Source organism: Panicum virgatum, chromosome 1K (genome assembly GCF_016808335.1).
Source record: "Panicum virgatum strain AP13 chromosome 1K, P.virgatum_v5, whole genome shotgun sequence".
Lineage (NCBI taxonomy): Eukaryota > Viridiplantae > Streptophyta > Magnoliopsida > Poales > Poaceae > Panicum > Panicum virgatum.
In genome coordinates, this window is record NC_053136.1 from 46,858,370 (window position 1) to 46,884,253 (window position 25,884).

At 49.4% G+C, this 25,884-nt stretch overlaps 3 protein-coding genes across 6 annotated transcripts; 1 reads left to right on the forward strand and 2 right to left on the reverse strand.

Annotated features, from left to right (window-relative positions):
• The first annotated feature begins 6,220 nt into the window (after window positions 1-6,220).
• On the forward strand, window positions 6,221-10,351 carry LOC120713238 (transcription factor bHLH94-like). The gene is made up of 3 exons (XM_039999235.1): window positions 6,221-6,727; window positions 7,167-7,724; window positions 9,802-10,351. The coding sequence occupies exons 1-3, from the start codon at window positions 6,338-6,340 to the stop codon at window positions 9,925-9,927; spliced, it is 1,074 nt and encodes a 357-aa protein (XP_039855169.1). The 5' UTR covers window positions 6,221-6,337; the 3' UTR covers window positions 9,928-10,351.
• A 2,208-nt stretch (window positions 10,352-12,559) lies between these two features.
• Window positions 12,560-19,092, reverse strand: LOC120713247 (E3 ubiquitin-protein ligase Os04g0590900-like). Of its 3 annotated transcripts, XM_039999249.1 has the most exons (4): window positions 18,730-19,092; window positions 17,026-17,125; window positions 16,551-16,935; window positions 12,560-15,356 (listed from the first exon to the last, which is right to left on the reverse strand). In XM_039999249.1, the coding sequence occupies exon 4, from the start codon at window positions 13,908-13,910 to the stop codon at window positions 12,726-12,728; it is 1,185 nt and encodes a 394-aa protein (XP_039855183.1). In that variant the 5' UTR covers window positions 13,911-15,356; window positions 16,551-16,935; window positions 17,026-17,125; window positions 18,730-19,092; the 3' UTR covers window positions 12,560-12,725. The 3 variants fall into 3 exon arrangements, with proteins under 3 accessions (XP_039855183.1, XP_039855176.1, XP_039855188.1); XM_039999242.1 differs by having other exon boundaries at window positions 16,551-17,125; XM_039999254.1 differs by having other exon boundaries at window positions 12,560-15,378; window positions 16,551-17,125.
• A 2,959-nt stretch (window positions 19,093-22,051) lies between these two features.
• LOC120713268 lies at window positions 22,052-25,202 on the reverse strand. Of its 2 annotated transcripts, none has more exons than XM_039999268.1 (5): window positions 24,537-25,202; window positions 24,383-24,461; window positions 24,203-24,274; window positions 24,019-24,090; window positions 22,052-23,671 (listed from the first exon to the last, which is right to left on the reverse strand). In XM_039999268.1, the coding sequence occupies exon 5, from the start codon at window positions 23,314-23,316 to the stop codon at window positions 22,573-22,575; it is 744 nt and encodes a 247-aa protein (XP_039855202.1). In that variant the 5' UTR covers window positions 23,317-23,671; window positions 24,019-24,090; window positions 24,203-24,274; window positions 24,383-24,461; window positions 24,537-25,202; the 3' UTR covers window positions 22,052-22,572. The 2 variants fall into 2 exon arrangements, with proteins under 2 accessions (XP_039855202.1, XP_039855196.1); XM_039999262.1 differs by having other exon boundaries at window positions 24,165-24,274.
• Window positions 25,203-25,884: the final 682 nt, after the last annotated feature.

The window sequence follows — 25,884 nt, forward strand, 5'->3', positions numbered from 1 at the left end:
GGTCTGGCTCGGCTCGCCGTCGCCCCGTCGCCGGCCGGTCGCCAGCTCGGCGCACGGCCGCATCAGCGCGCGTCGTACCGTGCATATGCATGCGTGCCTGCCTGCATCGGGGCCGCATGCCTGGATGCCCGAGCCTGGCCCGTTCCGGCGCGGCTGCTCCCCTCCCCTGCGTCGTCCTGGTCCTGCCGGCCGGCTGGCGCGCAGTGGCCTGTCACGCTTTGTTCCTTTGCTTGGACGACGCGGGCGCGTACGTAGGTGAGTGCATCTAATGATGCGATCGACGCAGACCAATCATGCTTATTTTGTCCAGCACCGCCGACTAGCTCAGAGACCCGCAGCGGGCGAGGGCGAGACGGCGCCAGCTTTTGCTTCTTGCCAGCCAGCCATGGCGCGCGCGCGGTGACCACAGACGAACGCGATGACCTGGCGAGCCAAGCACGCAGCATGTAGGGCTAGGGGTGCCCTCGAGCCGCGGGCGGTGTGCATTGGCGTCCGCGTACGGCGCATCATTCCGTGCGTGTCCTTGCACATGCAGCCGGCCGGCCGGCCGGCACGACGCAGCGGTCCGACCCACCCCGTCGGATCCCCCCCGATGCCCCCGATGGTATGGCGAGCTACCACTACCACTCGCGCGTGCGACGCGCGTCCACGGTTAGAGCAGGGGATGCCGCGCGCGGCGTGGTGGGGGGCAGCAGCGCAGCAGCATGGAGCTAGCCATGGACGTCGTCGACCGGCCGGCGCGCGCTCGTCCCGTGCCGGGCTGCCGGCGGATCTCTCGCGCATCGTGTGGCTAGTTCTGTGCGCACGTTGGGGAGTAGTAGTAGCTAGCTAGCTGCCTCGATCGATGCGGTAATCCTTCTGTTGATGATTGTCCTCTCGCTTCGTTTATCGTTGCAGGCGACACACTGTTGGCGATTTAATGCTAGCTTCAGCTCACAGGGTCGTCACTGTTAGAGGCTGCTGGCTGTAATAATGCTGTCGAACGGTGCTGTGGCTCATATGTTCTTGATGGAGGCGATGGCGACGACCTGTGCAGGCGGCCGCTGGGGACACACATCAGTGCCGCCGCCACGCCCCCCCCCCCCCCCCCTCCCCCCCAAGTTGTATGGCTTCATGAATAGCTCTAGTGCTAACCTGATGTGATGCACACTCGTTTTGGCTTGTATGAGAATCCTTCGCCTGGTTGATGATTTCCTACCTACTCGCGACTCCAGGTACTTCTTTATTTACAGAGAATTATGGAAGCCCCCTTCTTTTTTTTAAAAAAAATAAAGGAACTTCTTTATTTTAGCCTCTGCAAGAGTTATGCACTCAACTATCTACTTTGACGAGTCTTGTCTACTAGTATGTGCTAAGCAAAAGCTGAAACTGAAAGCAAATGGCGAAACGCATTCACAAAGCAGCGCAATTAGCAAGACATAGAAAGGGACTACTGTTCAGTCCACTGAAATGTACCATGGTCACGAGATAGAATGACACTTCCATCAGATGGCTATGCACTGCACCGACCTTGCCGAGATTAGATTGTAGTACAAGAATTTAGAAAAACTTTCAAAGCCAGAATAATGATTTGCAAGTTAAGGCTCGTCTCTTCAACGTATCGTCGACCAGCCGCGAATCCAGTATGAAGAGGAGCTGGTATCCCTTTTCTTGTTCGTCCTCCCCCTTCTTCTTCATTACTTTTTTTCGAAAATGAAGCTGGGATTTAGGAGATATCCATTGATCTTGGGAAGATAGAAGGGTTTGAACTCCCTGACCCACATTTAGATCCGCCACCACCGTCGACCATACACAGGGGCGGAGCCAACGGTGGGTCTGGAGGGGCTCCAGCCCTTCCTACCACTGTTGGACCCATGGAGCCCCTCCTAAGCTCCTCCTACAATTTATTTTTTGCCATGAATGCACTGCGAGGAGAGATTAAAATTGTCTACAGTTGAAAATAAAGTCCCTCATAACAATTATCCTGAATCTGCTACTGTCCATACATGTATAACGGTGTATACATCTTTTCATTCACTCGTTCACGCATGTGGATACAAAACGCCTTCTACGAATAAGGACATTGCCGTCATCCTAAACACTGGACCACCATGTGATGGAAGACGCAGCTTCCGACATGGGATCGAACGGGGCGTGACGCGTAGCACAGCGTCCACGGCTGGGTTCGCAACGCCTTCCCTTTCAACATCACCGGAACGGCACGTAGCAGCAGCAGCAGCAGCATGGAGGATCGATCGGAACGTCCAAAAATCGGAAGGATGTAGCATACGGAAAAGAAAGGGGCAGGACGGCGTCCGCGCCCATCATCCACTGGCAACGGTTGGCATGGTCCGGTCAAAGAGCGGCCGGGCGGCAACCATGGAGGGCAGCCGCGCCCGCGCATGGCACCAAGCGGCATTAACCGCCGCCGCAGCGCAGGCCCGGCATGGCCGCGGCCGGCGTCTCTCCCGCGCCCGCCTGCGGCCGGCGGTCGGGTCGGCCTCACCCTCACACACCCCCACGCCACGCGCCGCCGCAAGCGGCCACCCGCGTCGCACCAAAGCGCATTGATTCCGCGCCTCGTCGCGCAGCTAGAGCTAGTAGCCCCGCGCCCTCCCCGGCCTGCGGCGGTGGTGAGCCCTCCTCGCCCGCCCGCCTGCGCGGCGTCGGCAGCTAGCGTCCCGCGCGTCCCTCCAGAAGCGGCCGGCACGGCGCGCAGCGGCACATGCCGCCGTGCCCTGGCGCGGCCCTGCTGCTGGGCCGGCGCGTGAGCTCGCCAGGGAAGGCAACAGGGCCATCGCGTACGCATGTCTGCGCGGGCGCGCGGCCGGCCGGGGCAACCAAACCGCCCGTGAACGGATCGATCGGGAGCCGCCGAGGCCCGAGAGGTGCACGTCGCAGGCAGCCTGTAGGAGCACGACGCCGGGTACAAGTAAACAATCACATCCATGTAGCTACATCTACATTGCTGCAGCAATCCTGCAGGCTGCAGCTCAGAATTGGCCGGTCTTGGGACGCATCAGATTTCAGATACATGAATGTAACCGTGGTGAAACATGTACAGCACTGAACACCCGTGCTAGCTGCTGCTTCCGCCGTGGGCCGGGCCCTGTGGATTGTAGGCCATTCCAAATTCAGAGTCGTCCCCGCGTCTAGGTTAGGTTTCTTTTCTACTGGGAGTGCGTGTTCCGGCTCCATCCCAGCTGCTTGGCGCTTGCTGCTCTGCCGACTGCCGGTGCCGGACCACCGTCGCCATGGTCCAGGGCTCGGCTCCAAGCAAGTTGCTTGTCAGGCCAGCCCCCATGTGCTGACCGAGCAGCGAGCAACGATCGATCGATCTCCTCGAAAGCCGCGTCGCTGCATGGCTGGCAGCGATGGGTGCAAACTACAAATCTCGCTGGGCGCAGACAGGAACGAGAGTGTACGCTGTGGAAAGACTGCGAGTGTGCCATACGCGAGCAGACGCCTTTTCGGGATGGCTCCCAGAGTCTCTCCAAACTTTCTACTGCGAGGCGGTATTCTTTCTGAGGAGGAACGTTCCAAATAATCATACCGTATTGTTGCGCCAGCCCAGGACCATTCGCATGCAATTCGCCAAGATTTGTACAGGAGTTGGGAGTTCGAATTTCAAACGAGGCACGAGTAGTAGTTTTCTCTGCGCCTGTCTACGCAGATGTATACAATGGCTTCAGGACAAGTTAGGGTCCTTGTAGTCTCAGAAACACCGATTTCTACTCTAACGTATTTGATCGTGCACATCATTTAGGTCTGGTCCAAACATCTGTATTGTAGCAATCAACAAGCGTCCATGCTCACGCCTTCCATTTCCAACCATCGATGGACCTGCAACCGTTGACACCTTATTAGTGTCCTACTGCCACTGTTGGCCAGCTCTGTTTTGTACCATATGCCTGTATTGTGGACATATCCTTGACTTAGTAAGACAATGTAGTATTGAAAGTGTGTTTTCGTCTTCTCTAATAATGAAATTAAGCACCTTACTAGGGACGAAGGCGAGGGTTTGCATGCATCATCAGTGGGGGCATGCTTGATGATGTATATGTAACATTTTGTAAACAATTTTTCTACACCTAGAATAATAACAGTAAACTTTTAGTAGTACCTTTCTTATAGAGGAAAAAAAACTATTACTCTTTGATCCGCCCTCTCTCTGTTTTCTTCAAGCTTCGTCCACACCAAACATGAACTAAATTGTAGATTAAACTGAAAAGGTAAGGAATCTGGTCTTGACAAGCAATGCTATTCAGTTACAAGCAGCCGCCGGCCATTTTTCTCTAGATAGTCCATAGCACACTTGCACCTTCTGCGTAGCACTAGCTTAGCAAGTAGTTAGTTAATCGATCCTAAGACTTTATATGCCACGGCAAACTATTATATGCCAACCAGCTGATATACTAGAAGCATATAAACCTGCACACTGACTGGACAAAGGTTACTAACTTTTGATGGACTGTTTGCTGCGCCCTGCTAAGTTTAAGATACAAAATTACGCGAAAAGCTGCTCATATTCTCGCGGAGGATTATCCTAGGCTGTGTTTAGATGAGGGGAAAAGGGGAGAAAAAGTCACATCAGTCACTGTAGCACACTGTAGCACTTTTCGTTTGTTTGTGGTAAATATTATCCTACCATGACCTAACTAGACTCAAAAGATTCGTCTCGCAACGTACATCAAAACTATGCAATTAGTTTTTTATTTAACTACATTTAGTACTCCATGCATGGGTTATTTGCTATATTTAATGTTTCGATGTGATAGGAGATGTGATGGATGTTATGGAAAGTTTGGAAATTTTGTGGGAACTAAACACAACCCTAATCGGCTAATCTGATACCGTCACTTGGGGCTCTGCACCGCCCGTGTCCTCTAGCTGCTAGCCACGCCTTTTTGCCATGTGTGCTTGCATGTATCCCCAACCCGTTTACATGCATGCACAGCGGGCAGTACTAGTAAACAAAGGAGAGTCTCGCCGCCGTGACGAGCATCGCCTTCAGGAACTCTGCCGATACCGAAAAGGTAGCTCGACACTTCGCAGCGACGCCGTCCTTGGAGTAGTGGGATTCAACTCCTTGGAAGACCAGCTCTGCTCGCTGTGCGGCGGCTCCTGCAGCCTACTGTGCCCGGTGTCCCCCCGTAGCCTGGGCAGGGACGGACAGCGTCTCGCCGTCTCCGTAGGCACTATGGTAAAAATCGGGGCGGGCGGCGGGAAGTACGGCGTGAATCGGCGCCGACAACGACACGCAGGGCGTGTTGTCCCCTGAAGCTCAGCGGAGCCCTGAATTCGTGGCCTCCTGGTGGTGGGTCGATGATTGACGGCTCTAGCTCTGGGGGGGGGGGGGGGGGGGGGGTGCTTACGGCCATTGCTACGGCAAGTCCGGAATGAACCTCGACGGCGTAGCGCAGAAGTGGCGCAAGCCCACGTTGCTCATGTGACCCGCTTGTCCCGTTGCCGCTCCCCGCACTGTGAATCCATGTGGCCTTGGTGGTACTTACCATTGTCTCCATTCTCCAGCTCCATCTCCCGGGTGATTGATCGATCGGTCCTCGTCACGGCCTCACGGGGGCATCATCCCTGGTGGTCTGGCTAGCTCTTGAAAGCGTTTGGAAAAGCAACAAGCAGCTCTAGTACCTGCTAGCACCTCATTAGTTCAGGTGCTAATTGTCGTGGTCGCCATTAATCTCAGCTTCAGAGTGTTGCTCTCCATACATTCGGATGCTCCACTCCTACCTTCTCTGACTTTTTCTTGGTCGCATCTCCTCCTCAGCTCGGCTCTGAGCTGAGCTGCGCCCCGCCCGGGCTACTCTCACGTCTCACCCAACTCGGCGTACATAAAAAGAAGGAAGCGTTTGGACATTTGGTGGCTAGCTACTCTACTGGGAGTCTGGGACTGGGAGCAAAGCTGGCCGGTGCGCCTGCCTCACTGTGCCGCAGCCGTCGCCACGGCCAGCTCCACCCTCTCTACCTGCAGCACCAACCACTGTTCCTCGGCTACTACTCCTACTCGGCGCGAAACCTTATCCTTTCCCCGTATGCTCAGCCCGCCACTAGGGAGCAAGAAACACAACACGCGTGCCACCAACGCAGCGAGCTCAGAGCCCTCAGATACGCATCAGTTGGCAGGCTGGGCCGCAGCGGCAAAGCTGCGGAGGGGGAGAGTGATAAGTAGTAGAGTGGGGCGGGGGCGGGGTGTTGGTACACGCGCAGCCCGCGAGTAGACGACACATACCGCGGGTTGCTTGCCACACCGGGGGAAGCGGCCGCGAGCGCACGCGCGGGGCGAGCGGGCGAAGCTAGCTAGCTATCTAGTGCCCGTCGGCCGGCCGCGAGCCCGCCCGCCATGTCGGCGCTAGTGGACGCGCTGTGCGCGCCGCCAGGCGACGCCGCGGCGCTCATCTACGACACCTTCAACGCCGCCAGCTTCCTCTTCGACGGGCCCGCGGCGGCGGCGGCGCTGTACGACGGCGCCGGCATTGTCGAGTGCCCACCGCCGCCGCCCGCGCAGCAGCAGCAGGCGGCCGAGGCCGCGGGGGAGACGACGCAGGCGGCGACGTCGTCGGCGCCGGCCAGGGTCAGGAAGCGGCGCCGGTGGGCGCGGAGCTGCAAGTCCAGGGAGGAGACCGAGACCCAGCGGATGATGCACATCGCCGTGGAGCGCAACCGCCGCCGCCAGATGAACGAGTACCTCGCCGTGCTCCGCTCCCTCATGCCGGAGCCCTACGTCCAGAGGGTACGACGCGCAGCCTCCTCCTCCCACTCTGGCAAACAGACATCACTTCGTGTCAAGCGTGTTCCCTCCCGCTCTATCCTCTACCCCTTCTTCTCCTGTTCGTCAAACCACGAAAGCGACGGCGGAGCAACCATGGTGGAAGAATAATGTTCTTCTGCCGAAAGAGACCCGTCGGCCGCCGCCATTGCTGTTCAAAGTATCAGGCGAGCAGTTCGTGCAATGCAAGGCATTCCTTCCCCTTTTCTTGGTCAAACGCGACTATACAGATACACCTGCCACAAACAAACAATGCATTAATGTGTCCCCCTTCTCTCATTTACTCCTCTCTTGCTCTTCTTGCAGAGTTAATTCAATGCTCCACGGCTAGTACTACTCGCGGTCCAAATCCTGACAAAATTAATGCTCTCTCTATTTCTGGTTCGGAATCTCTTGCTCGCAGGGCGACCAAGCTTCCATTGTCGGAGGGGCCATCGAGTTCGTGAAGGAGCTCGAGCAGCAGCTGCAGTGCCTCGAGGCGCAGAAGCGAACGCTGCTGGTTCATCAGCACAAGGCGGCCAAGCCCGACGCGACGCCGATGCATCACTCCACCACCACCACCAGCAGCACCAAGGCCGCAGCCGGCACCACGGCCTGCGTGGAGCCCGCGGCGGCGGCGACGACGACGAGCAACTGCAGCAGCAGCGTGACCGAGGACGCGGCCGACCACGCGCCGCCGCCCCCGTTCGCTCAGTTCTTCTCGTACCCGCAGTACGTGTGGTGCCACTCGCCGCGCGACCCCGCGTCGTCGTCGGCGGCGGAGGACGGCGGCGGGCGGCCGGGGGTGGCCGACATCGAGGTGACCCTGGTGGAGACGCACGCCAGCCTCCGCGTGATGACGCCGCGGCGGCCCGGGCAGCTGCTCGGCCTCGTCGCCGGGCTGCAGGCGCTCCGCCTCGGCGTGCTCCACCTAAGCGTCACCGCGCTCGAGTCCCTGGTCCTCTACTCCATCAGCGTCAAGGTAACCACGCGGCGCGCCCGCACTCGCGCGGCTAGCTGCTCTCCGATCGCTTTCTCCCTGCTAAAAGTTCCACTTCCTTCCATCAGTCCCGCGTTTTGATGCTGCTAGGACGACAAAGATTCGCAGCCAACACACGTAGCGCAAGTGAATAGTAACAAACTTTGACCAATGGTGTCAAATAAAGTCAGTTTACAAAACTAACTTCAAAACCTCCGCGTTAGTGACTCTGAAGAATCTAATGAGGCTTTTGACCGCGCGATTAGAAGAAGGTACTGTAGCTAATTATCGATTAATTACCGTTATTAGATTCGTCGTGAAAAGTTACACTCATCCCTAAAAAATTTTTGCAAATTGACTTCATTTAGTGCTTCATACATGTGATATTTTTTTTCGAAATGTGTACGTGCTAGTTTTCTAGCATACTCAAACAAGGCCACAGCCCAATGCGCTCGAAAACTACAGGGATCTTGCAGGTTTAGGCTCACGGATCGAGCGATTCCTGCAGGAAAGTTTTGCTCGTGTCCCGGCGCATCATTTAAGAATCATGACCTCACTCTGCTCGAACTAAGAAAAACCAATACAAAACCCATTAGCAAACCAAGCGCGCGCCGTTGATTCGGCGTGCGTGGCATCTAGCTTAAGTACTAGTAGCTCTGAAACAAAAGCGTGTCAGATATTCTCCTGCCGTTGGAGGGGTAGACCAAACATCCGGCGGTCAGGAGGTCATCAGCGATCGGCATCGCTGCTGCAGTCCGGCAGGAGAGGTCCCTTCGTGCACCAAGCTAGCTCGAACCAGTGCATTGTTGGTCTTGTTGGAGGCGAATCGCATTTTTTTTTAATCTCCGCTCCAAGTCCTGGACACGAGAGAATCCGATGGACCTGACACGAACACAGGGCACCTGGGTCTTTTCTTGCTCCCTGCCGGTACGAGCGCATGCTACAGAAGCGGTGCTGGTGCTTGCTTTTGACCGGGGAGTTCAGCGCGGCGCCGGGGCCCTGCCTGCTAGCCTGCCATAGCGAGCTGAGCGAGCATCGCATGCATGCAGATGCAGCTCCACTCCTGCCTTGTCAGTGGAGTTGTCACGTCGGGGTCCACGGGGACCATGGCCCTGTTTGATTCTTACTAGTACTAGTAGCACACAATTCCCGAAAAAAGAATCTTGCATGCATGGAGTACTAAATGAAGTTTATTTGCAAAACCTTTTCACGGATGGGTGTAACTTTTCACGACGAATCTAATGATAGTAATTAATCGATGATTGGCTACAGTGATGCTACAGTAACCATCCTCTAATCATGCGGTCAAAGGCCTCATTAGGTTCGTCTCGCGAAGTAGAGCAGCGCTGTGGAGTTAGTTTTGTAAATTACCTTTATTTAGTACCCTTAATTATTGGTCAAAATTTTTGTGCTACTAGTACTACTGAGAACCAAACAGGGCGCATGGACGGGGTGTGCGCGGGCTGTGCCGAGCTAGACACTGTGGCAACTGGCAAGCGAGCCCAAGCCAGGGTTCACCAAACCGGTGGGAGGTCAAACCGGTTTGGACCGGTACCGGTCCAAATTCAAAATTCAAATTTAAATTCAAAAAAATGAAAAATTCTCAAAATTTTTTAAAAAATACTTCAAGGTGCGACGAATCTCATGGTGTCAAATTTTCTCAAAAATTCGTTCATTTAGTATAGTTTGCGGGGATTTGAAGTTAAACAAAAAAACGTGCATACAAAAGTATACAAATACAATGTAAAAGTAGTACAAAAGAGGATTGAATGGTTCATTTAGGCTAAAACATGTTATACAAATATTTATTTAGTATACTTTGCGGGCATTTGAATTTAAAACAAAAAAGAAAAAATTTGAATTTAGCCGGTTACCAGTCAAACCGACCGATAAACCGATCAAACATGCCGGATACCGGTACGAACCGTTTGCACAGAAGATTTTAAATTCAAATTTGACTTCGATTAATTTGGGCTGGTTTCCGGCCAAACCGGTCCGGTATATCGGTACCGGATCCCGCCGGTTTGGCTAGACCGGTCGGTAACGTAAACCCTGATCGTGGCTTGCTATTGCTGTGCAGGTGGAGGAAGGGTGCGGCCTGGCGACGGTGGAGGACATCGCCGCCGCCGCGCACCACGTGCTCTGCCTCATCGACGCCGCCGAGCCCGCCGAGCAGCAGGTGCTCGCCGCCTCGGACCCGCGATAGGGCCGCCTCCCCGCGAGGGGAGCCGGCCGACGACGACGTCCCCGGCGATCGAGGAGACAGGAGATCGAGAGCCATTTGATGCAGGTGCCGTGGCTCCGGTCACGCACACGGCCGGGTCCTTTCGGCCGAGGCGGCCAAGCGGGCTTGTGAGCGAGCGATGCCGAGCGCGCCTCGTGTGTTTGCCGTGCGTGCGTGTCCCCCCGTTTTTGCTGTGGACGGAACTCCCGTTCTGCAGGGTTCGGTGGAACGCCTCGAGGTAACTGTGTAGTTTGTTTTTTTTTGTTTTCTTTCTTCACTTTTTTTTGTTTTTCAAGTAGATGTCCAAGCGTGTTGTTAGTGTCGTCGCATTGTTTCGCCTCTCATTTTTTATGTGTAAGGTTAGCTTCTCCAGCTCCGTATTGCTCACAAGAATCCACATTCCACAGCTCTTCGAACAGTCACTTTTTTTTTTTGAGAGGACTTCGAGCAATCACTTTGTTACTTCGGCCGAAATGATTGCCCATTTACCTGTCCATCGGCCTACGGCCAATATCTGGCCCGCCGCCCGCGTGCAACCTCGAACCAGGCTACTGGGCCAAAACTGTATGTTGGACCCAGCATGCAGTTTATTCAAAAAAAAAAGACCCATCATGCAGCAAAAAAAAATTCTCAAGCCCACTCGTATTCCGGGCTTCCGGCTAACACCACGCTCACAGCCCATTGCAACATTACAGAACTGACAGCAGGTCGTCATGAGTCTACTACCTACTAAGGTCATTTCTCATGCAAGCACAACGAAATCCTTAATTTCCCAGAAATTCTACTGTCGGTTTCTTGAAGAAGTTCTCTTTCAAAAAAAAAAAAACTGGCCGACAGATTTTGTGCCCGGTGAAGAAGGCCACTCCTGAACGCCTAAACAGAGGAGCTCCCGAACGCGAAAACACCAGAGGAGCTCCTGAACGCCTTGGCAAGATCTGGTCCGGGCGTCAAATCCGACCAACCATCGGCTCAGTTCAGCCTCAGCCCCACAGCAACATAAAATACCACCTCGTCTGCGAGGGCACGCCTCTGGTGAGATCGACGGCGAGCACGACCTGTTCTCTGCCTCCGGACGCCATGTGCAGCCCCGACTTTGCTGACCGGCTGGCCCATCATCTCCATGCTTCGGAGTCACTCATGTCGCGCGTGTTCCCAATCCAAATCCCTCCTCGACGGCATCGTGAAATGAAACCACAGCGCAGAGGACGCCTAGAGCTGCCTTTTCTAATCACTTCCCTCCCTGTGCAGAATCAGCGGTCATCTAGAGAGCTAAAGAGCACTCCTTTTGTCGTTCCACAAGGCTCCAAACCGTGCGATAACAAAGTGCATGATGCGAGGGAAAGGTCGCACTAAGCAGGCCATGATTTGCTATGCAAATGCAATCCCGCACCTACCGCCTTTCAATGGCGAGGAACCACATCCATCCACGGCACCGACGGCGTGTCCTCGACCCAAAAAAGCAGAGGCCGAGACGTTGCGTGAATTCCACATCAGTTCACTGAAAACTCCAGCTCCAGGCATGGGTACTTGATGTCCAGCTCCGAGTTTCTGCCCCAGCTTTGCAAGCATCAGTACTGACTACTACTGACAGTTGGCTTAACAAAATGCTAGTACTGCTAGATGTCATCCAAGGACAGAGGAAAACAAAATATGTTTGTTACCAGGAATCACTGCAAATTTTTTTGGTGGTTCCTGGCTTATTGAATTGAGTGCAAGATTCATCCTGATATAGTGATATTTAAGAAGTTGAGGATCAGGGGAGTTGAGAAAATGCTTGTTAATGGCCTAACCACAGGATGGCCACCCAAATTGTTGCGCTAAGTAACAGAATCTTGAATGAGCATTATGAGCAGCAAGGCACTGGTCACCTAACGAGACCAAACAGCTCCAGAGCATAACCAAATCGCACTATAATTCAGGCAAGCACGGGCATGAACCACGCTGAACGGGTCACACTTCCGACTTTCCATTTCCAAGTTCAACACACACATCAGCAAATGATTGTTCTAAATTGACAACTAGTAGAATGGTAATGGCCAGTGCTGAAACTGACTCACTTCTCACCTGGAGAAAAACCTTTGGCTAAGTCCTAAAACTCACTAATGCAGGGGGGAATTATCTGTAGTAGAACCCAATGTTGTGGAGAGAGGAGCGGCAAGATGGAAGAAAGAGGGGAAAGAAAAAATGGTTTTCAAGCCCTATACATTTTTCCAGTAGAAACACCAAGCAGGTGCAGAAGATCTCACCACTCACCAAGCGCAGCCTGGTGCCTGGAGCACCACAATTCCCAAGAACTGATTTGAACAGGATGAAATCTGCAGACTTTGGAACTATTTGGAGACCGTTTAGTTACCAAAAATTTTCACCCAAAATTTTTACCTCCCCTTTGAACACATGCATGTAGTATTAAATATAGTTAAAAAATAAAACTAATTGCACAGTTTAAATGTACACGACGAGACGAATCTTTTGAGCATAATTATTCATAAGTGCTACAGTAACCCCACATGCGCTAATGATGCGGTCAAAAGGCCTCAAAAGATTCGTCTCACGGTTTCCAGGTGAGTTCTGAAATTAATTTTTTAATTAGTGTCCGAAAAACCCTCCCGACATCTGGTCAAACAGTCGATTTGGCATCAAAAAATTTTCATTTTGGGAACTAAAAAAGAGTACACGAGCAATTGGCACCTTATCTTCACCGGAAGCACACGCACACACACAAAAAGAGTATCGATGTCATGTATCCTAGTCAGAAGAAGAACCACCCAGAATCAATGGCCTCACATCGGAAGAACCGAATCCTTTCCCCTGCCGCTCCTGCTACTGAAGCACGACCTTCCCACCGACGGCAGTCTCTTGGCTGCATCCGGCAATGCGCGGCCGCTGCGGCCGCCGCCGCCGTCCTTGTTGCTGTGCTCCCCGTGGAGCCGTCTTGACGACCCCGTCCCCGAGGAGCCTGCCAGGAGGCCGCTCTCCCGGGCCATCATCAGTTCGTCCTCCAGGCTGGCCTGCAGCACGTCGGCGATGGACATGCGGCCCTCGCGGTGCGTGTCCGACAGCGACGACGACGCCCTCACTGGCGGCGCGCCGTCCTCCCTGATCTCGACAATGCCGCTGGCCTCCTCCGATCTCCCTGGACAATCTTTCGGCGCCTCCTGGCCGCTGCCGTTGCCGCTCGCCGCATTCTGATCCTGGGGCTCGTCGCGCGCCTGCTCCGAGTAGTCGTCTATGGTCAGGACCAGCTCGAGGCTGTCTGCCCGGTCCTCCCGCGCGCCGCGGCGTTCCGGCTCCGGCGGTGGCGACACCACGCCGACGGCGACGAACGCGATGTTGCAGCGGCAGAGCGGGCAGTTGGAGTGCGACTTGAGCCACGTGTCGATGCACGGCAGGTGGAAGGCGTGGCTGCACTTGGGGAGCAGCCGGAGGCTCTCGCCGTCCCGGAACTCGCCGAGGCAGACGGAGCAGTCGGTGCTGTCCACGAACCCGTCGCCGCGCTTGTACTTGCACACCGTGATCTTGTTGATCAGCGTCTCGTCCAGCCCGTCCGACGGCACGGCGCTCCACGGCTCCTGACTCCGCGAGCCGCCGCCGCCGCCACCACCACCGCCACCGTCGGCGCCATGGCCACGGCCCCTGCCGGAGCCGAACAGCCTGTTCCACAGGGAGCTCAAGGTGCCGCAGTACTTGGAGATGATGGTGTAGTAGCTGACGAGGAGGAAGGCGCTGGCGAGCACGCCGATGATGGCGATGACGAGGGGCGAGAAGGTGGGGCCGGAGGAGTCGTCGCTGCCGGGGCCACCGAGGTCGAAGGCCGGCGGCGGGGGCGGGAAGATGAAGTAGCACCACTGCGGGCAGTACATGCTGCAGAGGCCCTGGGAGCAGTCTCGGGTTGGCTCATAGGGCACCCACGTCGGCTGCGGCCCAACAATTGTTGCTGGAGGAGAAGACGACGCCACCGCCGCCATGGAAGACAGAAACACAGTAACAACTAACAAGAGGCAACCAACACTGGCGGGCTGAACTGCTGAAGGGGAAGAGGATTGAGCCCCAACCCTGGGCAAATCTCAGCAACTTCTATCTCAGACAGTCCTCCTGAGATTGCCAAGTTCTAGCAGCAGACTGGAGCAGGGGATCTACATGAGAGTTTCTGGTCTAGAATCCAGATAATTGTGCCCAGATGTTGGAAGCAGCCAGCAAGAGAGGTAGGTGCCTCTGCTTGTGCTCCTACCTCGGTACTCCAGGTGTTGGGAAATGTGAGGGGAGAGGGGAGAGACAGATCACAAGATGCTGCCAGTGTGAGGCGTGCTTTGAGCCTCCGAGGAACAGCTGCTGCAGAGCACGGACCAGTGAGAGGAGTGAGGGAGAGCCAAAGCAAACCAGAATGTTCTTGCTTGGAAAGCAAAAACCATCACTCCACTGATTCGCGAGTGGGAGAGGCTGACAGGGGAAGGGGAGGAGATGGATGGTGGTGGTTGGGGGCAGGGGCCTACGCTGCCGCTCTGCTTTCATTTTCTTTTCCTTGATGTGCTGCTGCCGTTCATGGCCTCCCCTTTACCCAGTTTGTCTCCTTTGGCAGACAAGAGATAGGGGGCAATCGGATGATAAGATGATAGAAGTAGGGTCTAGTAGTGAATTGGGATGCTTACTTCCCCTGTACCAATGCAATAGGTTTCTGATGCGTGTTGCCTACTCACGTAGTCACATGGAGCAAAGATAGTCATTCAAATTTTTGTCACTTGGCAGAGATGACCGAAACCAACCATGGCACCCTTCGAGTTGGTACTTGGCAGCTAGTCAAAATGGTATAGCCAATTTGGTGCCCGATGACTAAGGTTGTACTAGAGCAAACATCTTAATCAATTGCACAAAAGGCATTTTTTTCTTAGTTTTGAGACTGCGACTTTTGGCAGTCAAAGTCACTACGAAAATGACGAGTTTTGTCATCATGTGATTGCATCCACAGCATTCCTTCAAGAAAACAAAGATCGTAGCATGAAAAAATATTTTACTGGCTCAGGACAAACTTACATGAAAACCAAAGCTGACGAAGACTCCATGTCTATAAAAGCATCCGCAGGTATAGCGACCCAGGATCTTGAAATCGCTCTCACATCAATCTAATTTCCTTCTCGCTTCAAGTAAACAAAGACAAGGGCGGCCAGCCCGCCACGCCGACTGACTTTCTTCAAATTTACTTCTCCCGAGTCTCGATTCCGACACCTTTCCTTACTTTTGTCAAGTCACTAGTCACTCTGTATTGGTGCAACCACATAAGAGCCTGCTCACCTAACCCAACCTCATTTGAGGTCCAAGTTTAACCTTGTCCAATTCAGGTCTGGACGCAAGCATACACTTTACTGCATGTACATTCCGTCAGGTTGCATCCTAATGGTCACGCCTGAATGAAGCAACTGATGGCAGGAGCCAAATTATCTTCAGCAGGCAGGACAAAAAAAAAAAAAACTGATGACTATATAGAACTAGGCAACAAGCCCACAAAGAAAGATTATTTAATGTGATTGACCAGATCGTCAAGGCCGAACTGATTTAATAGGCATTGTATTCATTTTTTTTGGATGGCATGAACGAATCATTGTCACTCAGTGGGGTCAGCAGTGTGATAGCAACAGGAAGTGAAGAATTGAAGATGATGACAGAAAAAAGACATGCGGACCAAGGAAGAATTTTGGGTTCTTTTCATTTTGGAAGGTGATGAGCAAAAGAGTGTCAAATGCCGCTCAATGTTTTGACATACTTTGTAACCATGGAAAATGCAAATAAGCACCAGAATGGATTGCATTTAAGATTCCGGTGAACAATGACATACAAGGTGCAAATAGAGTGGAAAAAAAGAATGCTATCAGAATGGTACTACAATGCTTGCTGAAGAAGACATAACAAAGACAAGAACTGATTGCAGGAAAAAACTAACAAGAAATGCAGTTGTACTCTGGTAATATCTAATGCATCCAACTGGGTTATATCAAATGCATCATGTGATTACATGCAGACATCTTTTCTAATCCATCGCCTATTTCTCTTAATTCCATCCATACCATTTTGCCCTTTTGTTCTTTTCCCCGCATATAGATCTTATCCAGATGCACAACTCTGGGCTAGATTATATTTCACAAAACAAATAAAGGTGTGCCTAAGTCAAATGCTGAAAATTATAGTTTTCAGAGTTCAGACAAAAAAATAGAAGTGGTTAGCTGTAATTTCGTGCTCCGACACAGATAGAATGGAAATTAGGAGCTCCTTAACAGATGACCATTATTCCCTTTATTTTATTCTGCCATATCATATCATGTGGACTTATTTTGCTGTGCCACATCATGTGGACACATGTATCAAATAAGTTAATGGAATATTAGTTGGAGAAGACATCACATAATTTTTTTTTTGGGTGGAGGGGGGGGGGGGGGGGACATCAAGAACATGAGGCAAAGGATCAGCATACTGACTTATTGTTCGGAGAAAAAAAGCATACCGACTTCTTTTTCCAAAAGCATGAGTCCCATTAATAAGGATCAGATCATTCACGATTTTGTGCTTTCAGGTTAAGAACAAAGCAAACTATCCTTGACATCAACAATGTAACTAACCTTATTGGTAAATCTTCGTAATGTAGATTTCATGCTTGTGTCGCATCAATCTAACCCATTCTTGCTTTAAAGTCTGGCAAAGCAACCATTCTGCTCCTCGATTCCTCATTACAGCTGCACCATTCAAAACATTATGGTTAGATTGAATACATGCATGCGAGAAATAGCCGTTTTATTCATAACATTACTTTACATAAATGCAATTTTCCCTTATTTTTTTCTTGACACATCACAGTATTGCAGATTTCATAAATTAAATGTATTTTACAGAAATCCATTTGGTCCCAACATGAGAAATGGACACTTCAGATCAAGAGTATCTGTGCATAAGCTTCCTGTTCTGCGTCCGAAATTTTGTTAAAATGAGGTAATCCTTAGATAGTACCTGCCCAAATCACAAATGCATGACTTTAGTCTGAATCGAAAAGAATATGAAGATTGACTGAGAATTTTACGAGTTCTAAAAAGAACAAACACGGAAGTTGTGACAAATCTCTTATCTGCTCCATTTGGAATCAACATAACTGGCCAGCTCTAACTAAACCTTGGAGGTGTAGCATATACTCCAAGATACCCTATAAGATCACAAGAATCTAGTCAAATTTGAATATGTCATGAATTATGTCTTACAAATGTCAGCGAATTAATTTCTTGTATCATAAATGTGGAACAATCTTGATAGTTTATATAGGGCGAAGGGGATAAATCAATAGCATCAAAGTACCGTATGGATGAAAAGTACTGAAGTAGTGATTAGATCCATGGGGAGTATTGAATAGTTAAATCATTGCTTCGCTGGAAAAGCAAGGACAATGGCTACCAAGTTCAATCTTTCCTCAGCTTTGATGCAATGAGGTGGAAAAGGGCAGATCCCACTTGCTGCACCCCACTTTACACAATAAAATAAAGTTGGGCACTAGGGAAAAAGAGAATGTGGAGCTATGCAGTAGCAGCACATGCCAAACCGATTGTGCGACAGCAATGACAATTCGACTATTCTAACCGTTTCGAGCAAAACAAGATAATGCAGATGATGCGAGTAGTTGTAAGTCAGTCAGTGACAACTGGGCTAGAGGGTGTGGTTCTCAGAATAGCATGTATAATTGCAGCAGAAAACAACATGGCACTATGGCAGTATGTTAGAAGCAAAGGTACAATAATTACAGCAAGTTGGCGGTAACAAGTTCAAAATGGGCACTACAATTGGATTTGATCTAAAGGTAAAGCTGCAAACCACACACTTGGACTTGGCTTTCCTACATATGAGGAGCTGGCAGCCTTTCTTAGGCTTACTGATCAAGCCACTAATTCTTAAATCAATCAGGCAGCATTGTTGGCATCTTGCAAAAAACAACATTCCTCTACACAAAGCAGATTTTTCCTTCTATATTTGATATTACAACGAGAGTCGCTGTTCTCACAACCATATAAATGCATAAATTGTTGATGAGCTAATAACAGAAGAATCCACCCTTCAGCTATCCAACATTATCAAGCCACGTTAAAAAATAGCTTCAGTAAAGCAGAGGAAGTTGTCACCTCAGCTACCATAAGCTTAAAGTAGCTAGGAACAAAAGCTGGATAGAATCAATTCTTCAGCTCTATCAAGCATAATCAAGCCACATGGAAGTTCTGCTTCCATTAAAGCCGAGAATATGCGCCTATGCGCCTTCCATTTGTCTAGCTTTCCACCATCCTTCCTAGTTTTTGGATTCAAGTTTGCTAAGTGGTGGTGTGGATGCATTTCCTTTGGTACTACTTTTAGTGTGTGTGTGTGTGTGTGCGTGCTCAATTGCAGACTTTGCGCAGCATTAATTTCTTTTGTCAGTTGTGAACCTCCAGCTAGCAGTCTAATTGCCTGCACATGTGTTAGTCAAACTGGTATTGTAAAATTTGAAGTCCTGACGATCAGGATAACTGATATGACTGAATGCTGTCATCCAATGATCTTTTAAAGGACAGTAAACCACCACCAATGGACGTTGTACACTGTTACTACATTCAGTTTAAGGCAGTAAATCTCAGATTCTCAGGACGTTTCCTCATCAATATGAGACGCTCCAATCCTAGGACGAGCAATTGAGCAATGCCACACAGCCACCCAATTCCCGGAGGCCGCTACACGTTCAACCAAATGCACACTGAATTATCTGGACAGGGTAAGGGTTTGGCCCCTCACCTCGATTGGCTCTGGACGGCATGCCGCGGTGTCAGGCAAGAGGCGATGGATCTCAGAGCGGAAAAGCGATTTCTCCGCGCCGTTAATCCGCGCCTCCTCCTCCCCGCTCGCAGCGGCATTCGTCGGACCTGATTCAGCGGCAGGAGGCACGCGACATTGCGAGAGCCGAGAGAGCCGCCGCCGCGAGCGCCGACGTTTGAAATAGCCTCAGCAGGCGGCCTCCTACGTCGTCCCACCCGCTCCGAATAAACGAATCGATTGGGTACAAGGAGCAACGACGAGGCCGACGCCGCGTCACGGCCCGTCACCGGAGTTGAACGGGAAACCACGGGGGGAGAAGGCGTGTGGCTGCGGAGGGGCTATTATGAAAAATGATCATGCAGTTTAGGGGATTTTGTAAAAACTATTTGGATCGCGATCTCTCTCTCTTGTGTAATCCTACCCCATCCTCTTGGCCCGTAAAAAGATAGGAGGGATACCGGATACCGAACTTTAAAATCTCTTTTTTTTTAGGGCCCGAACTTTAAAATATCTCGTATGAACACTATCCAACACTTACCCAACACAGACTTGGAGCACTCGCACACTCTGGACGGTTTGTAACCTCTACTATAAAAAGGCCCTAGCTAACGTACGGCCGGCCGTACGGCCTTTCCTTTTTTAGCAATTAGAATATCAAGTTTTCCCCTTTTAGCAAAAAAAATACCTGTTTCACTTTTTTTGAATAAGGATCAAAAGATGACATCAGCACATGCAAAAACAATCATAAATTTAAAAAAGCTGTAATTTTACGATTGCAAAGCAAAACTAAAATCTGATTGCACCATTGAATTGCCTCCAACAAAAACTTCAAAACAAAATCTCATTTCAATATGTTTCGATGATATTTTTTCTCACACAGTTCCAAAAAGCACATTGAAAGCATATTACAATAAACTCCAAAGCAAATTAGAGTAAATATTCAGGCAATAAAGACTTCACAAATAATATTATTTCATCACGTAACCACTAGATACACCCTGCTTATACTTGACTTTTGCATCGTTGCACATAACCTACAAAATATAATGTAGTAAATTAATATAATCTGATAACACAATATATGTGCTAAAATGCATGTCAAAAAAATTCTGGAGGTAGCATAAAAAGCACATGTACTAGCAAATAAACTGTGCTCGCTTCAGAAGTGCCTTATTCCCTAAACTAGAAGCACATTATTGTCACAAATGACCATGGTATTGCCTAATGCAGATCATGTTGCTGACTAATGTAGTACCAACAAGATTCTATTGCCTAATGCAGATCATGTTGCTGACTAATGTAGTACCAACAAGATTCAACAGAAAAACAAAGAAAACATAAAACTTGTCTACTGAATGTAACTAAGTTATCTGATTTAGCATCTAATGATGATGTTGTAGCTGTGGCACAACCACAACAATTTCTGCTAATGCAGCTGCTCCTACATATGCATCAACTATCCATACTGCAATATTTTATGCTACAACACTTGTCACATGATGATTCATTAGTTTTTGTAGCTCAGCATGCAAAAAGCCGCATGTCACCTCTCTGTAGAAAAAATACCTATGTAACCCATATTATTGCCTATCAAGAACTATATTATTGTCCAATTCCTACCAATATTATTGCCTAGTTCTGAAAATGCTTCTATTATTTCATTCATTAGCCTATTGGGAAGTACTGAAATGTTTCTCGTATTTGATGTATTTGCATACTTGAAAGTAATGAAAATGCTTCTAGTAATTGATATAATTCTCTATATGAAAGTATTGAAAGTGCTTCTACTATTTGACAAAAATGCATATTGCAAAGTATTGGAATGCTTATGATGATATGATAAAGAACGAGATAACAAATAACTGATTATATGTGCCTCCAGTTTTCTAACCTAAAAAAATATGTCAGAAACCAGTAAGTACTACGTTACAGGTGGGCAACATGCATCATAGAATAAATGAGTCACAAACATACCGTATGCTTGAAGCATCATATTTAAACAAAAATAATAGGCAAATCAAATATTTTTAAATTGTTTAGACTGCTAATCGACAAGCTAATGTTGAGGGCCCTATAACTATTTGTCAAATCTGGTGTGACTAGTATGCAGCTGCATAATAGTAGGCCACAAAATCCATGAGCAAAGCTGCATATTAGTTGCTAGTATGATATAAGGTGTACTGCCCCTCGATACTAGTATGATAAAAAGAAAAAAATTGTTTTGCATGCGAATGATGACAGCGGTGCCCCTAGTAACATTTCTGGTGTGTTGGCTAGACCTGGTGCAATGACAGTAGATGTAGGCAACCCACCAAGGTCAAAAGTTGAAAGGACACAAGAAGGAAAAAAGACTTAAAGAGAAGGATGAATGCGGGACCTGCAAGTTGACTGGTCATAATGCGACAAGGAGCCCCTGATAAATTAGGCAGAGAAGATGAACAATCGCGATTTGTAGCTGCTAGGTGAAAACAATACTTGTGGGGAAAGACCAAGGGAGAGGGGTGGAGGTGCTACATATAGCTAGAATATCAAATGTATCACATAGCTTATAGATTTATCAATACAGAGTCTTGTGATGTGTTTTTGCTGGTTGTGGCACATAAGCGAAGGAAAATGTTTCCTAGTTTTTTTAATAGTAAATGTTTCCTAGTTTTTGATATAACTGCATATTGGAAAAGTTCTGAAAATACTTCTAGTATTTGATATATTTACCTTCTGGAAAGTATTGAAATTAATTAATATAATTGCCTATAGGATAAGTACTAAAAATGCTTCTGCTATTCGACAAAAATGCCAATTGCAAAGTACTAAAATTCTTATGACAGTGTGAAGAAAGAAATCATACCTAAGATCCTACCCCTCCTAGGGATAACAAGCTCTTATGTATCAACGACTCAGCGTGGAAACACTCAACCATGAACCAATTTGTAAGCTCCGCTGGGATTATGGTGCACGCAATCTTGAGCAGCCCTTCAAAATGTACCTCTCATACCATCTTTCACTAGGCTTCCGACATGCCTCCATATAACTTCATAAGCCTAGCAGGGGAAGCCCTATTTCTTCAAACCTTCACATTAGAGAATGAAAACAATTCAGTACCTTATGCTCAACAAAAAAGAGAAATGTATTATTTGCCTACCTAAACAACAAAAAGAGGGACTGCAAAGAGGGGGGAGGGGGGACAGATGTTGATATACCGCATTAGACGAAGTCACGAGAACATGCTATTAGTTCCATCCACTTGTCATTATGATCAATATTGGTTTGGGGAATAACACACAGAAGCTGCACGTTGCTAAAAAAGACCCCACTTGTCAGTGCTAAGGTTGTGTGGCTAAAAAAGGTATGCTTATTTGAAATGCATTTGATAGATTCTCAGATGGGTTTTATAAAAAAAATATATGCTAAAGGTAGTAGCAACTATGTGGTTATCCATAGGCAAAAATATCCTAAAAATCGAGCGACTACTAGCTCTGTTTTCAATTCAGTGTAGTAGCAGTCAAGTCCCTGCGGTTCGAACCCCCCTGTCCCTACTATCCGTGGCTGAGACTAAAATGGAGAAAACTGATGCACGTGTCAGGGCCAGCTCCTAATCTTTGTTGTCTATTCTCTACTGTATTTTACAACCAAATCACAGTGATAGGGCTTTCGACTGCGCTGGATAAACTGGATCACGCAAGCTCCAGGACTAACGCAAAGAAGAAACATCAAGAATATGAGACTTACTGATCTCATAGTTCTCTCAAACTCGGATACCAATGCAAGCATTTTCAAAGGGAAAGAATATGAGAAAAGAGAAATAGATGTGTAGAACTTAAACTGTTAGACCAACTGGGACTCCGTCAGATCGGCATCACGGCAGGCGAGGGCGAGGAACTTGTCGGTGTAGTCGTTCACGGTCCCGTCCCGGCGAAGTATCATGATCTCGCCAATGGGGCTATCCGTCATGGGCGGCCCGAAGCGTTGCTGCACGAGTTGTGCGAACCGGCGCCACGACGGAGTACCCGACGTCAACTCTAGCCGAGAAAACCAGAGTTGGGCTGACCCCGTGAGATGGAGGGACGCGTATGGAACGCGCCGGCGTTCCGGTGTGTTCTGGCACCGGAAGGTCTCACAGCGATTCAACCACGGCAGGGGGTCCTCCTTTCCATCGAAGGTCGGGAACTCGATGCGTGCGCGCGGGTGGAAGCGTGGGTCGCCGTCGTCGTCCTCGGCGTCCCGGTGAGGAAGGTGCGGTGTCTCACGGAACGGGAGGGGCCCCGACGCTGACGCGTCTCCCCCCGCGATGTCGTCCGTGGGGTGACCGTGGTCACCGCGCTGCGCCTTCTCCAAGCGCGTCACGGCGAGGCTGAGGGCGGCGATTTGATTTGCGCCTTCGAACGCCGCTGCCTGGAGGGTGGTGACCTTGTCCGGCAGGCCGTCAAGCTGTTTGGCGAGCGGGAGCAAGGGTTTGAGGGCGGCGGTTTGCGTAGCGAGCTCGGAAACCCTGGCGGCGAGGTCGGTGAGGGTGGTGAGCATGTCGTCGACGGTCGCTTCCAGGGCGTTTTTCTCGTCGTCAGCCGCCATGGACACGGAACCAAGGCTATCTGATACCAAGGTGTTATGGGCAGTGGTAGGATTGTAGTTGGTGGAAGGAAGATGACGCAAATTGTATTGAAAGGAAGTAGTAGGCCGTGGCCCTGGACCTCGACGTCGCGCCGGAGCAATGGCTGAAGCTCCACGGCGCGACAGGAAGGCAGGGACAAAACCAATCTAAGATACAATAAGCATAGAACCTAAACTACCACAGGTCTTGACTTATATAATGCCAAGCCTGGTAACAAACCGGGAAACAAACTAACAACTAATCCTAACAGATCACGCCTCCTTGACTCCTGATTTGTTACGCCTCTTGAACTGAAGTCCGACCATGACATAAACACTGATGGAAAATTATAAACTATATATGTCAATCAGGGGCATACAATTTGATATACCAAATAAAAACAGTCATAATTTGCGTGGATAGGATAACACTACAGCATAAGCATATGTACAGCTAATTAGTTCATTAAAAAATGAGTGAACAGCCTTGTTTTGTCAGTGTTCATAATTTAGGATTGTGTATATCTTATTTTAGCAAGAGATTATAGTCATTTCTCAAGATATTGCAACATTTAATAGTAATGCAAATATGCCGCAGAGACAACTTTTGGTCAAGTCACAGATCACTTGCCGCTAAGAAAAGTGAAGAATAAATAAAAAGCACATATACATTGGATTGCTTACTTCCGTCACATCCTCTTCTTCGTGTAGCCGTTGTTATTCGATGACGATACTGTCTCTACCTTTTCAGTATCCCTAGACACATGTGAGGAAAAATTAGAATATCAACATAAATTTGCTGAGCCAGCTCACAAACTCCGAGCTCATACTCTGTTGTTCATCTTATAGTATCTGCTAAGAGTGCTACCACATTGGATGATGGGAACGAGGCAACAGGCTTGTCCAGGGGATAGGCTGCAATGACCACGGAAGGAAAAAGCTGCCAACAAAAATCATGCGTGAGAGAGGGGGGGGGGGGGGTAGAATTTCCATGCGACTGTCACATGAAAGCAGCTGGGCACCCATAGAATCTCTATGCGAGCCTTACAAAAATTATGCTGGAATCGAGACTCGCCTACAATCGCGGGCCTCTTCCTCCTCCTTCCTCGATTAGGCTTTGCCCTCTACTAAAAATCAAGAGAATAGCACCAAATCAAATCGATTCCCTAGCGCAAAAACTAGATCACCACGGGGAAAAATACCTAAAAAAATCTGTTCGTTTCACATGAGAACAACGGAAGAACATCAACAAATCCATGGAAGTAATGGGCACTGATTCACCTCTGTGTGTGCTCCTCGCCTCTCCAACTTCGATCTATGCATTCCACCGCATGAAATCGCCAGATTTTGGGCGACGGAGACGAATCACATGAAATGGGAAGTAGAGTGGAGAGAGAGGGAGAATGAGGGACGAGAGAGAGAGAGAGAGGGTGAAATGAACGGGGGAGCCCCTAGAAACTGATTGGTGGGCTCGGGAAGCAGATTCGCTCACGTGGTGAGTGGAAAGCTCAACTGCCTGTTGGCTGCTCCGCGGTGGATCAAGTAGGCCGGCGCGGCTCGACGCAGCTCCGGCGCGGGCCCCTTCTCCTCCTGCGGCGTGCGAACCGAGGGAGGGTGGCGACCCCCTCCTGCTCGCGGATCCAGGGAAGGCGGCGGTGAGATCCTCCCGCGAGCAGGGCAGGCGCCCGAGCAGCTCCTTCCTTCTCTGGAAGCGCCCGCGCCCCGCCGCCTGGTCCTCCTGTGCGCCGCCGCTGGATCCCCGGGTGAAATGCGAGAGGGAGAGTGTAGAGAGAGAAGAACCTTAGAGAGAGAGGAGGGAGACAAAATGAAACACCGAGTGAGGACCAGAGGAGGAGCAGTGGAAAATAAAACGCCGCTGGTTGGTTCTAAACGGTGCGGAAGGAGGTGCGCGCTCGGATTGACGATGGACAATTCATCGAGCCGGCCGTATCGTCTAACCAAATTACGGCTGGCCGTAACAAAATCATTACCCTATAAAAAGGTGCAAGTTACACGAACGGTACGAACTGAATGTGTGACATCCCGTCAAGAACCAATATACTCCTTCCGCTCTGAAATATAAGACATTTTATTTTGTCCTAAGTCAAAATAATTTAAATTGATCAAATTTATAAAAAAATATTAGCATATAATACATCACATAAGTAAATTATGAAAATATATTTCATAATGAATCTAGTTATTATTATTTGACATTCAAAATATTATTATTTTTTCTATAAACTTGATCAAATTTAAAACAGTTGACGTAAAAAAAATTAAAATATCTTACATTTCAAGATAGAGGGAATACATCCTTATGTCTACTTTGCACACCATCCGAGCCAAATGCGCAATTACAAATTCATTTGTCGGGCGGTTCGAAACGACATTATCCTTTGAAGCGTCCCCTCATAAGAGAAGACTTAAATGTGATACAAAACATCAGTCCCAGGAGGCTGATGCCACATTTATTACATCAGATGGTTCAAAACCTTACAAACCTTGGCGGACACTCGATACAGATGATAATAATAATTAACCAGGTTA

What these genes read in the sequence shown, in the direction of transcription:
- LOC120713238 (XM_039999235.1), top strand. Translation starts at nt 6,338, where the DNA reads ATGTCGGCGCTAGTGGACGCGCTGTGCGCGCCGCCAGGCGACGCCGCG. An exon ending in CGGAGCCCTACGTCCAGAGG is followed by an intron (nt 6,728 to 7,166) that starts GTACGACGCGCA and finishes TCTTGCTCGCAG; the next exon opens with GGCGACCAAGCTTCCATTGT. An exon ending in TCTACTCCATCAGCGTCAAG is followed by an intron (nt 7,725 to 9,801) that starts GTAACCACGCGG and finishes ATTGCTGTGCAG; the next exon opens with GTGGAGGAAGGGTGCGGCCT.
- LOC120713247 (XM_039999249.1), bottom strand. Translation starts at nt 13,910, where the DNA reads ATGGCGGCGGTGGCGTCGTCTTCTCCTCCAGCAACAATTGTTGGGCCG.
- LOC120713268 (XM_039999268.1), bottom strand. Translation starts at nt 23,316, where the DNA reads ATGGCGGCTGACGACGAGAAAAACGCCCTGGAAGCGACCGTCGACGAC.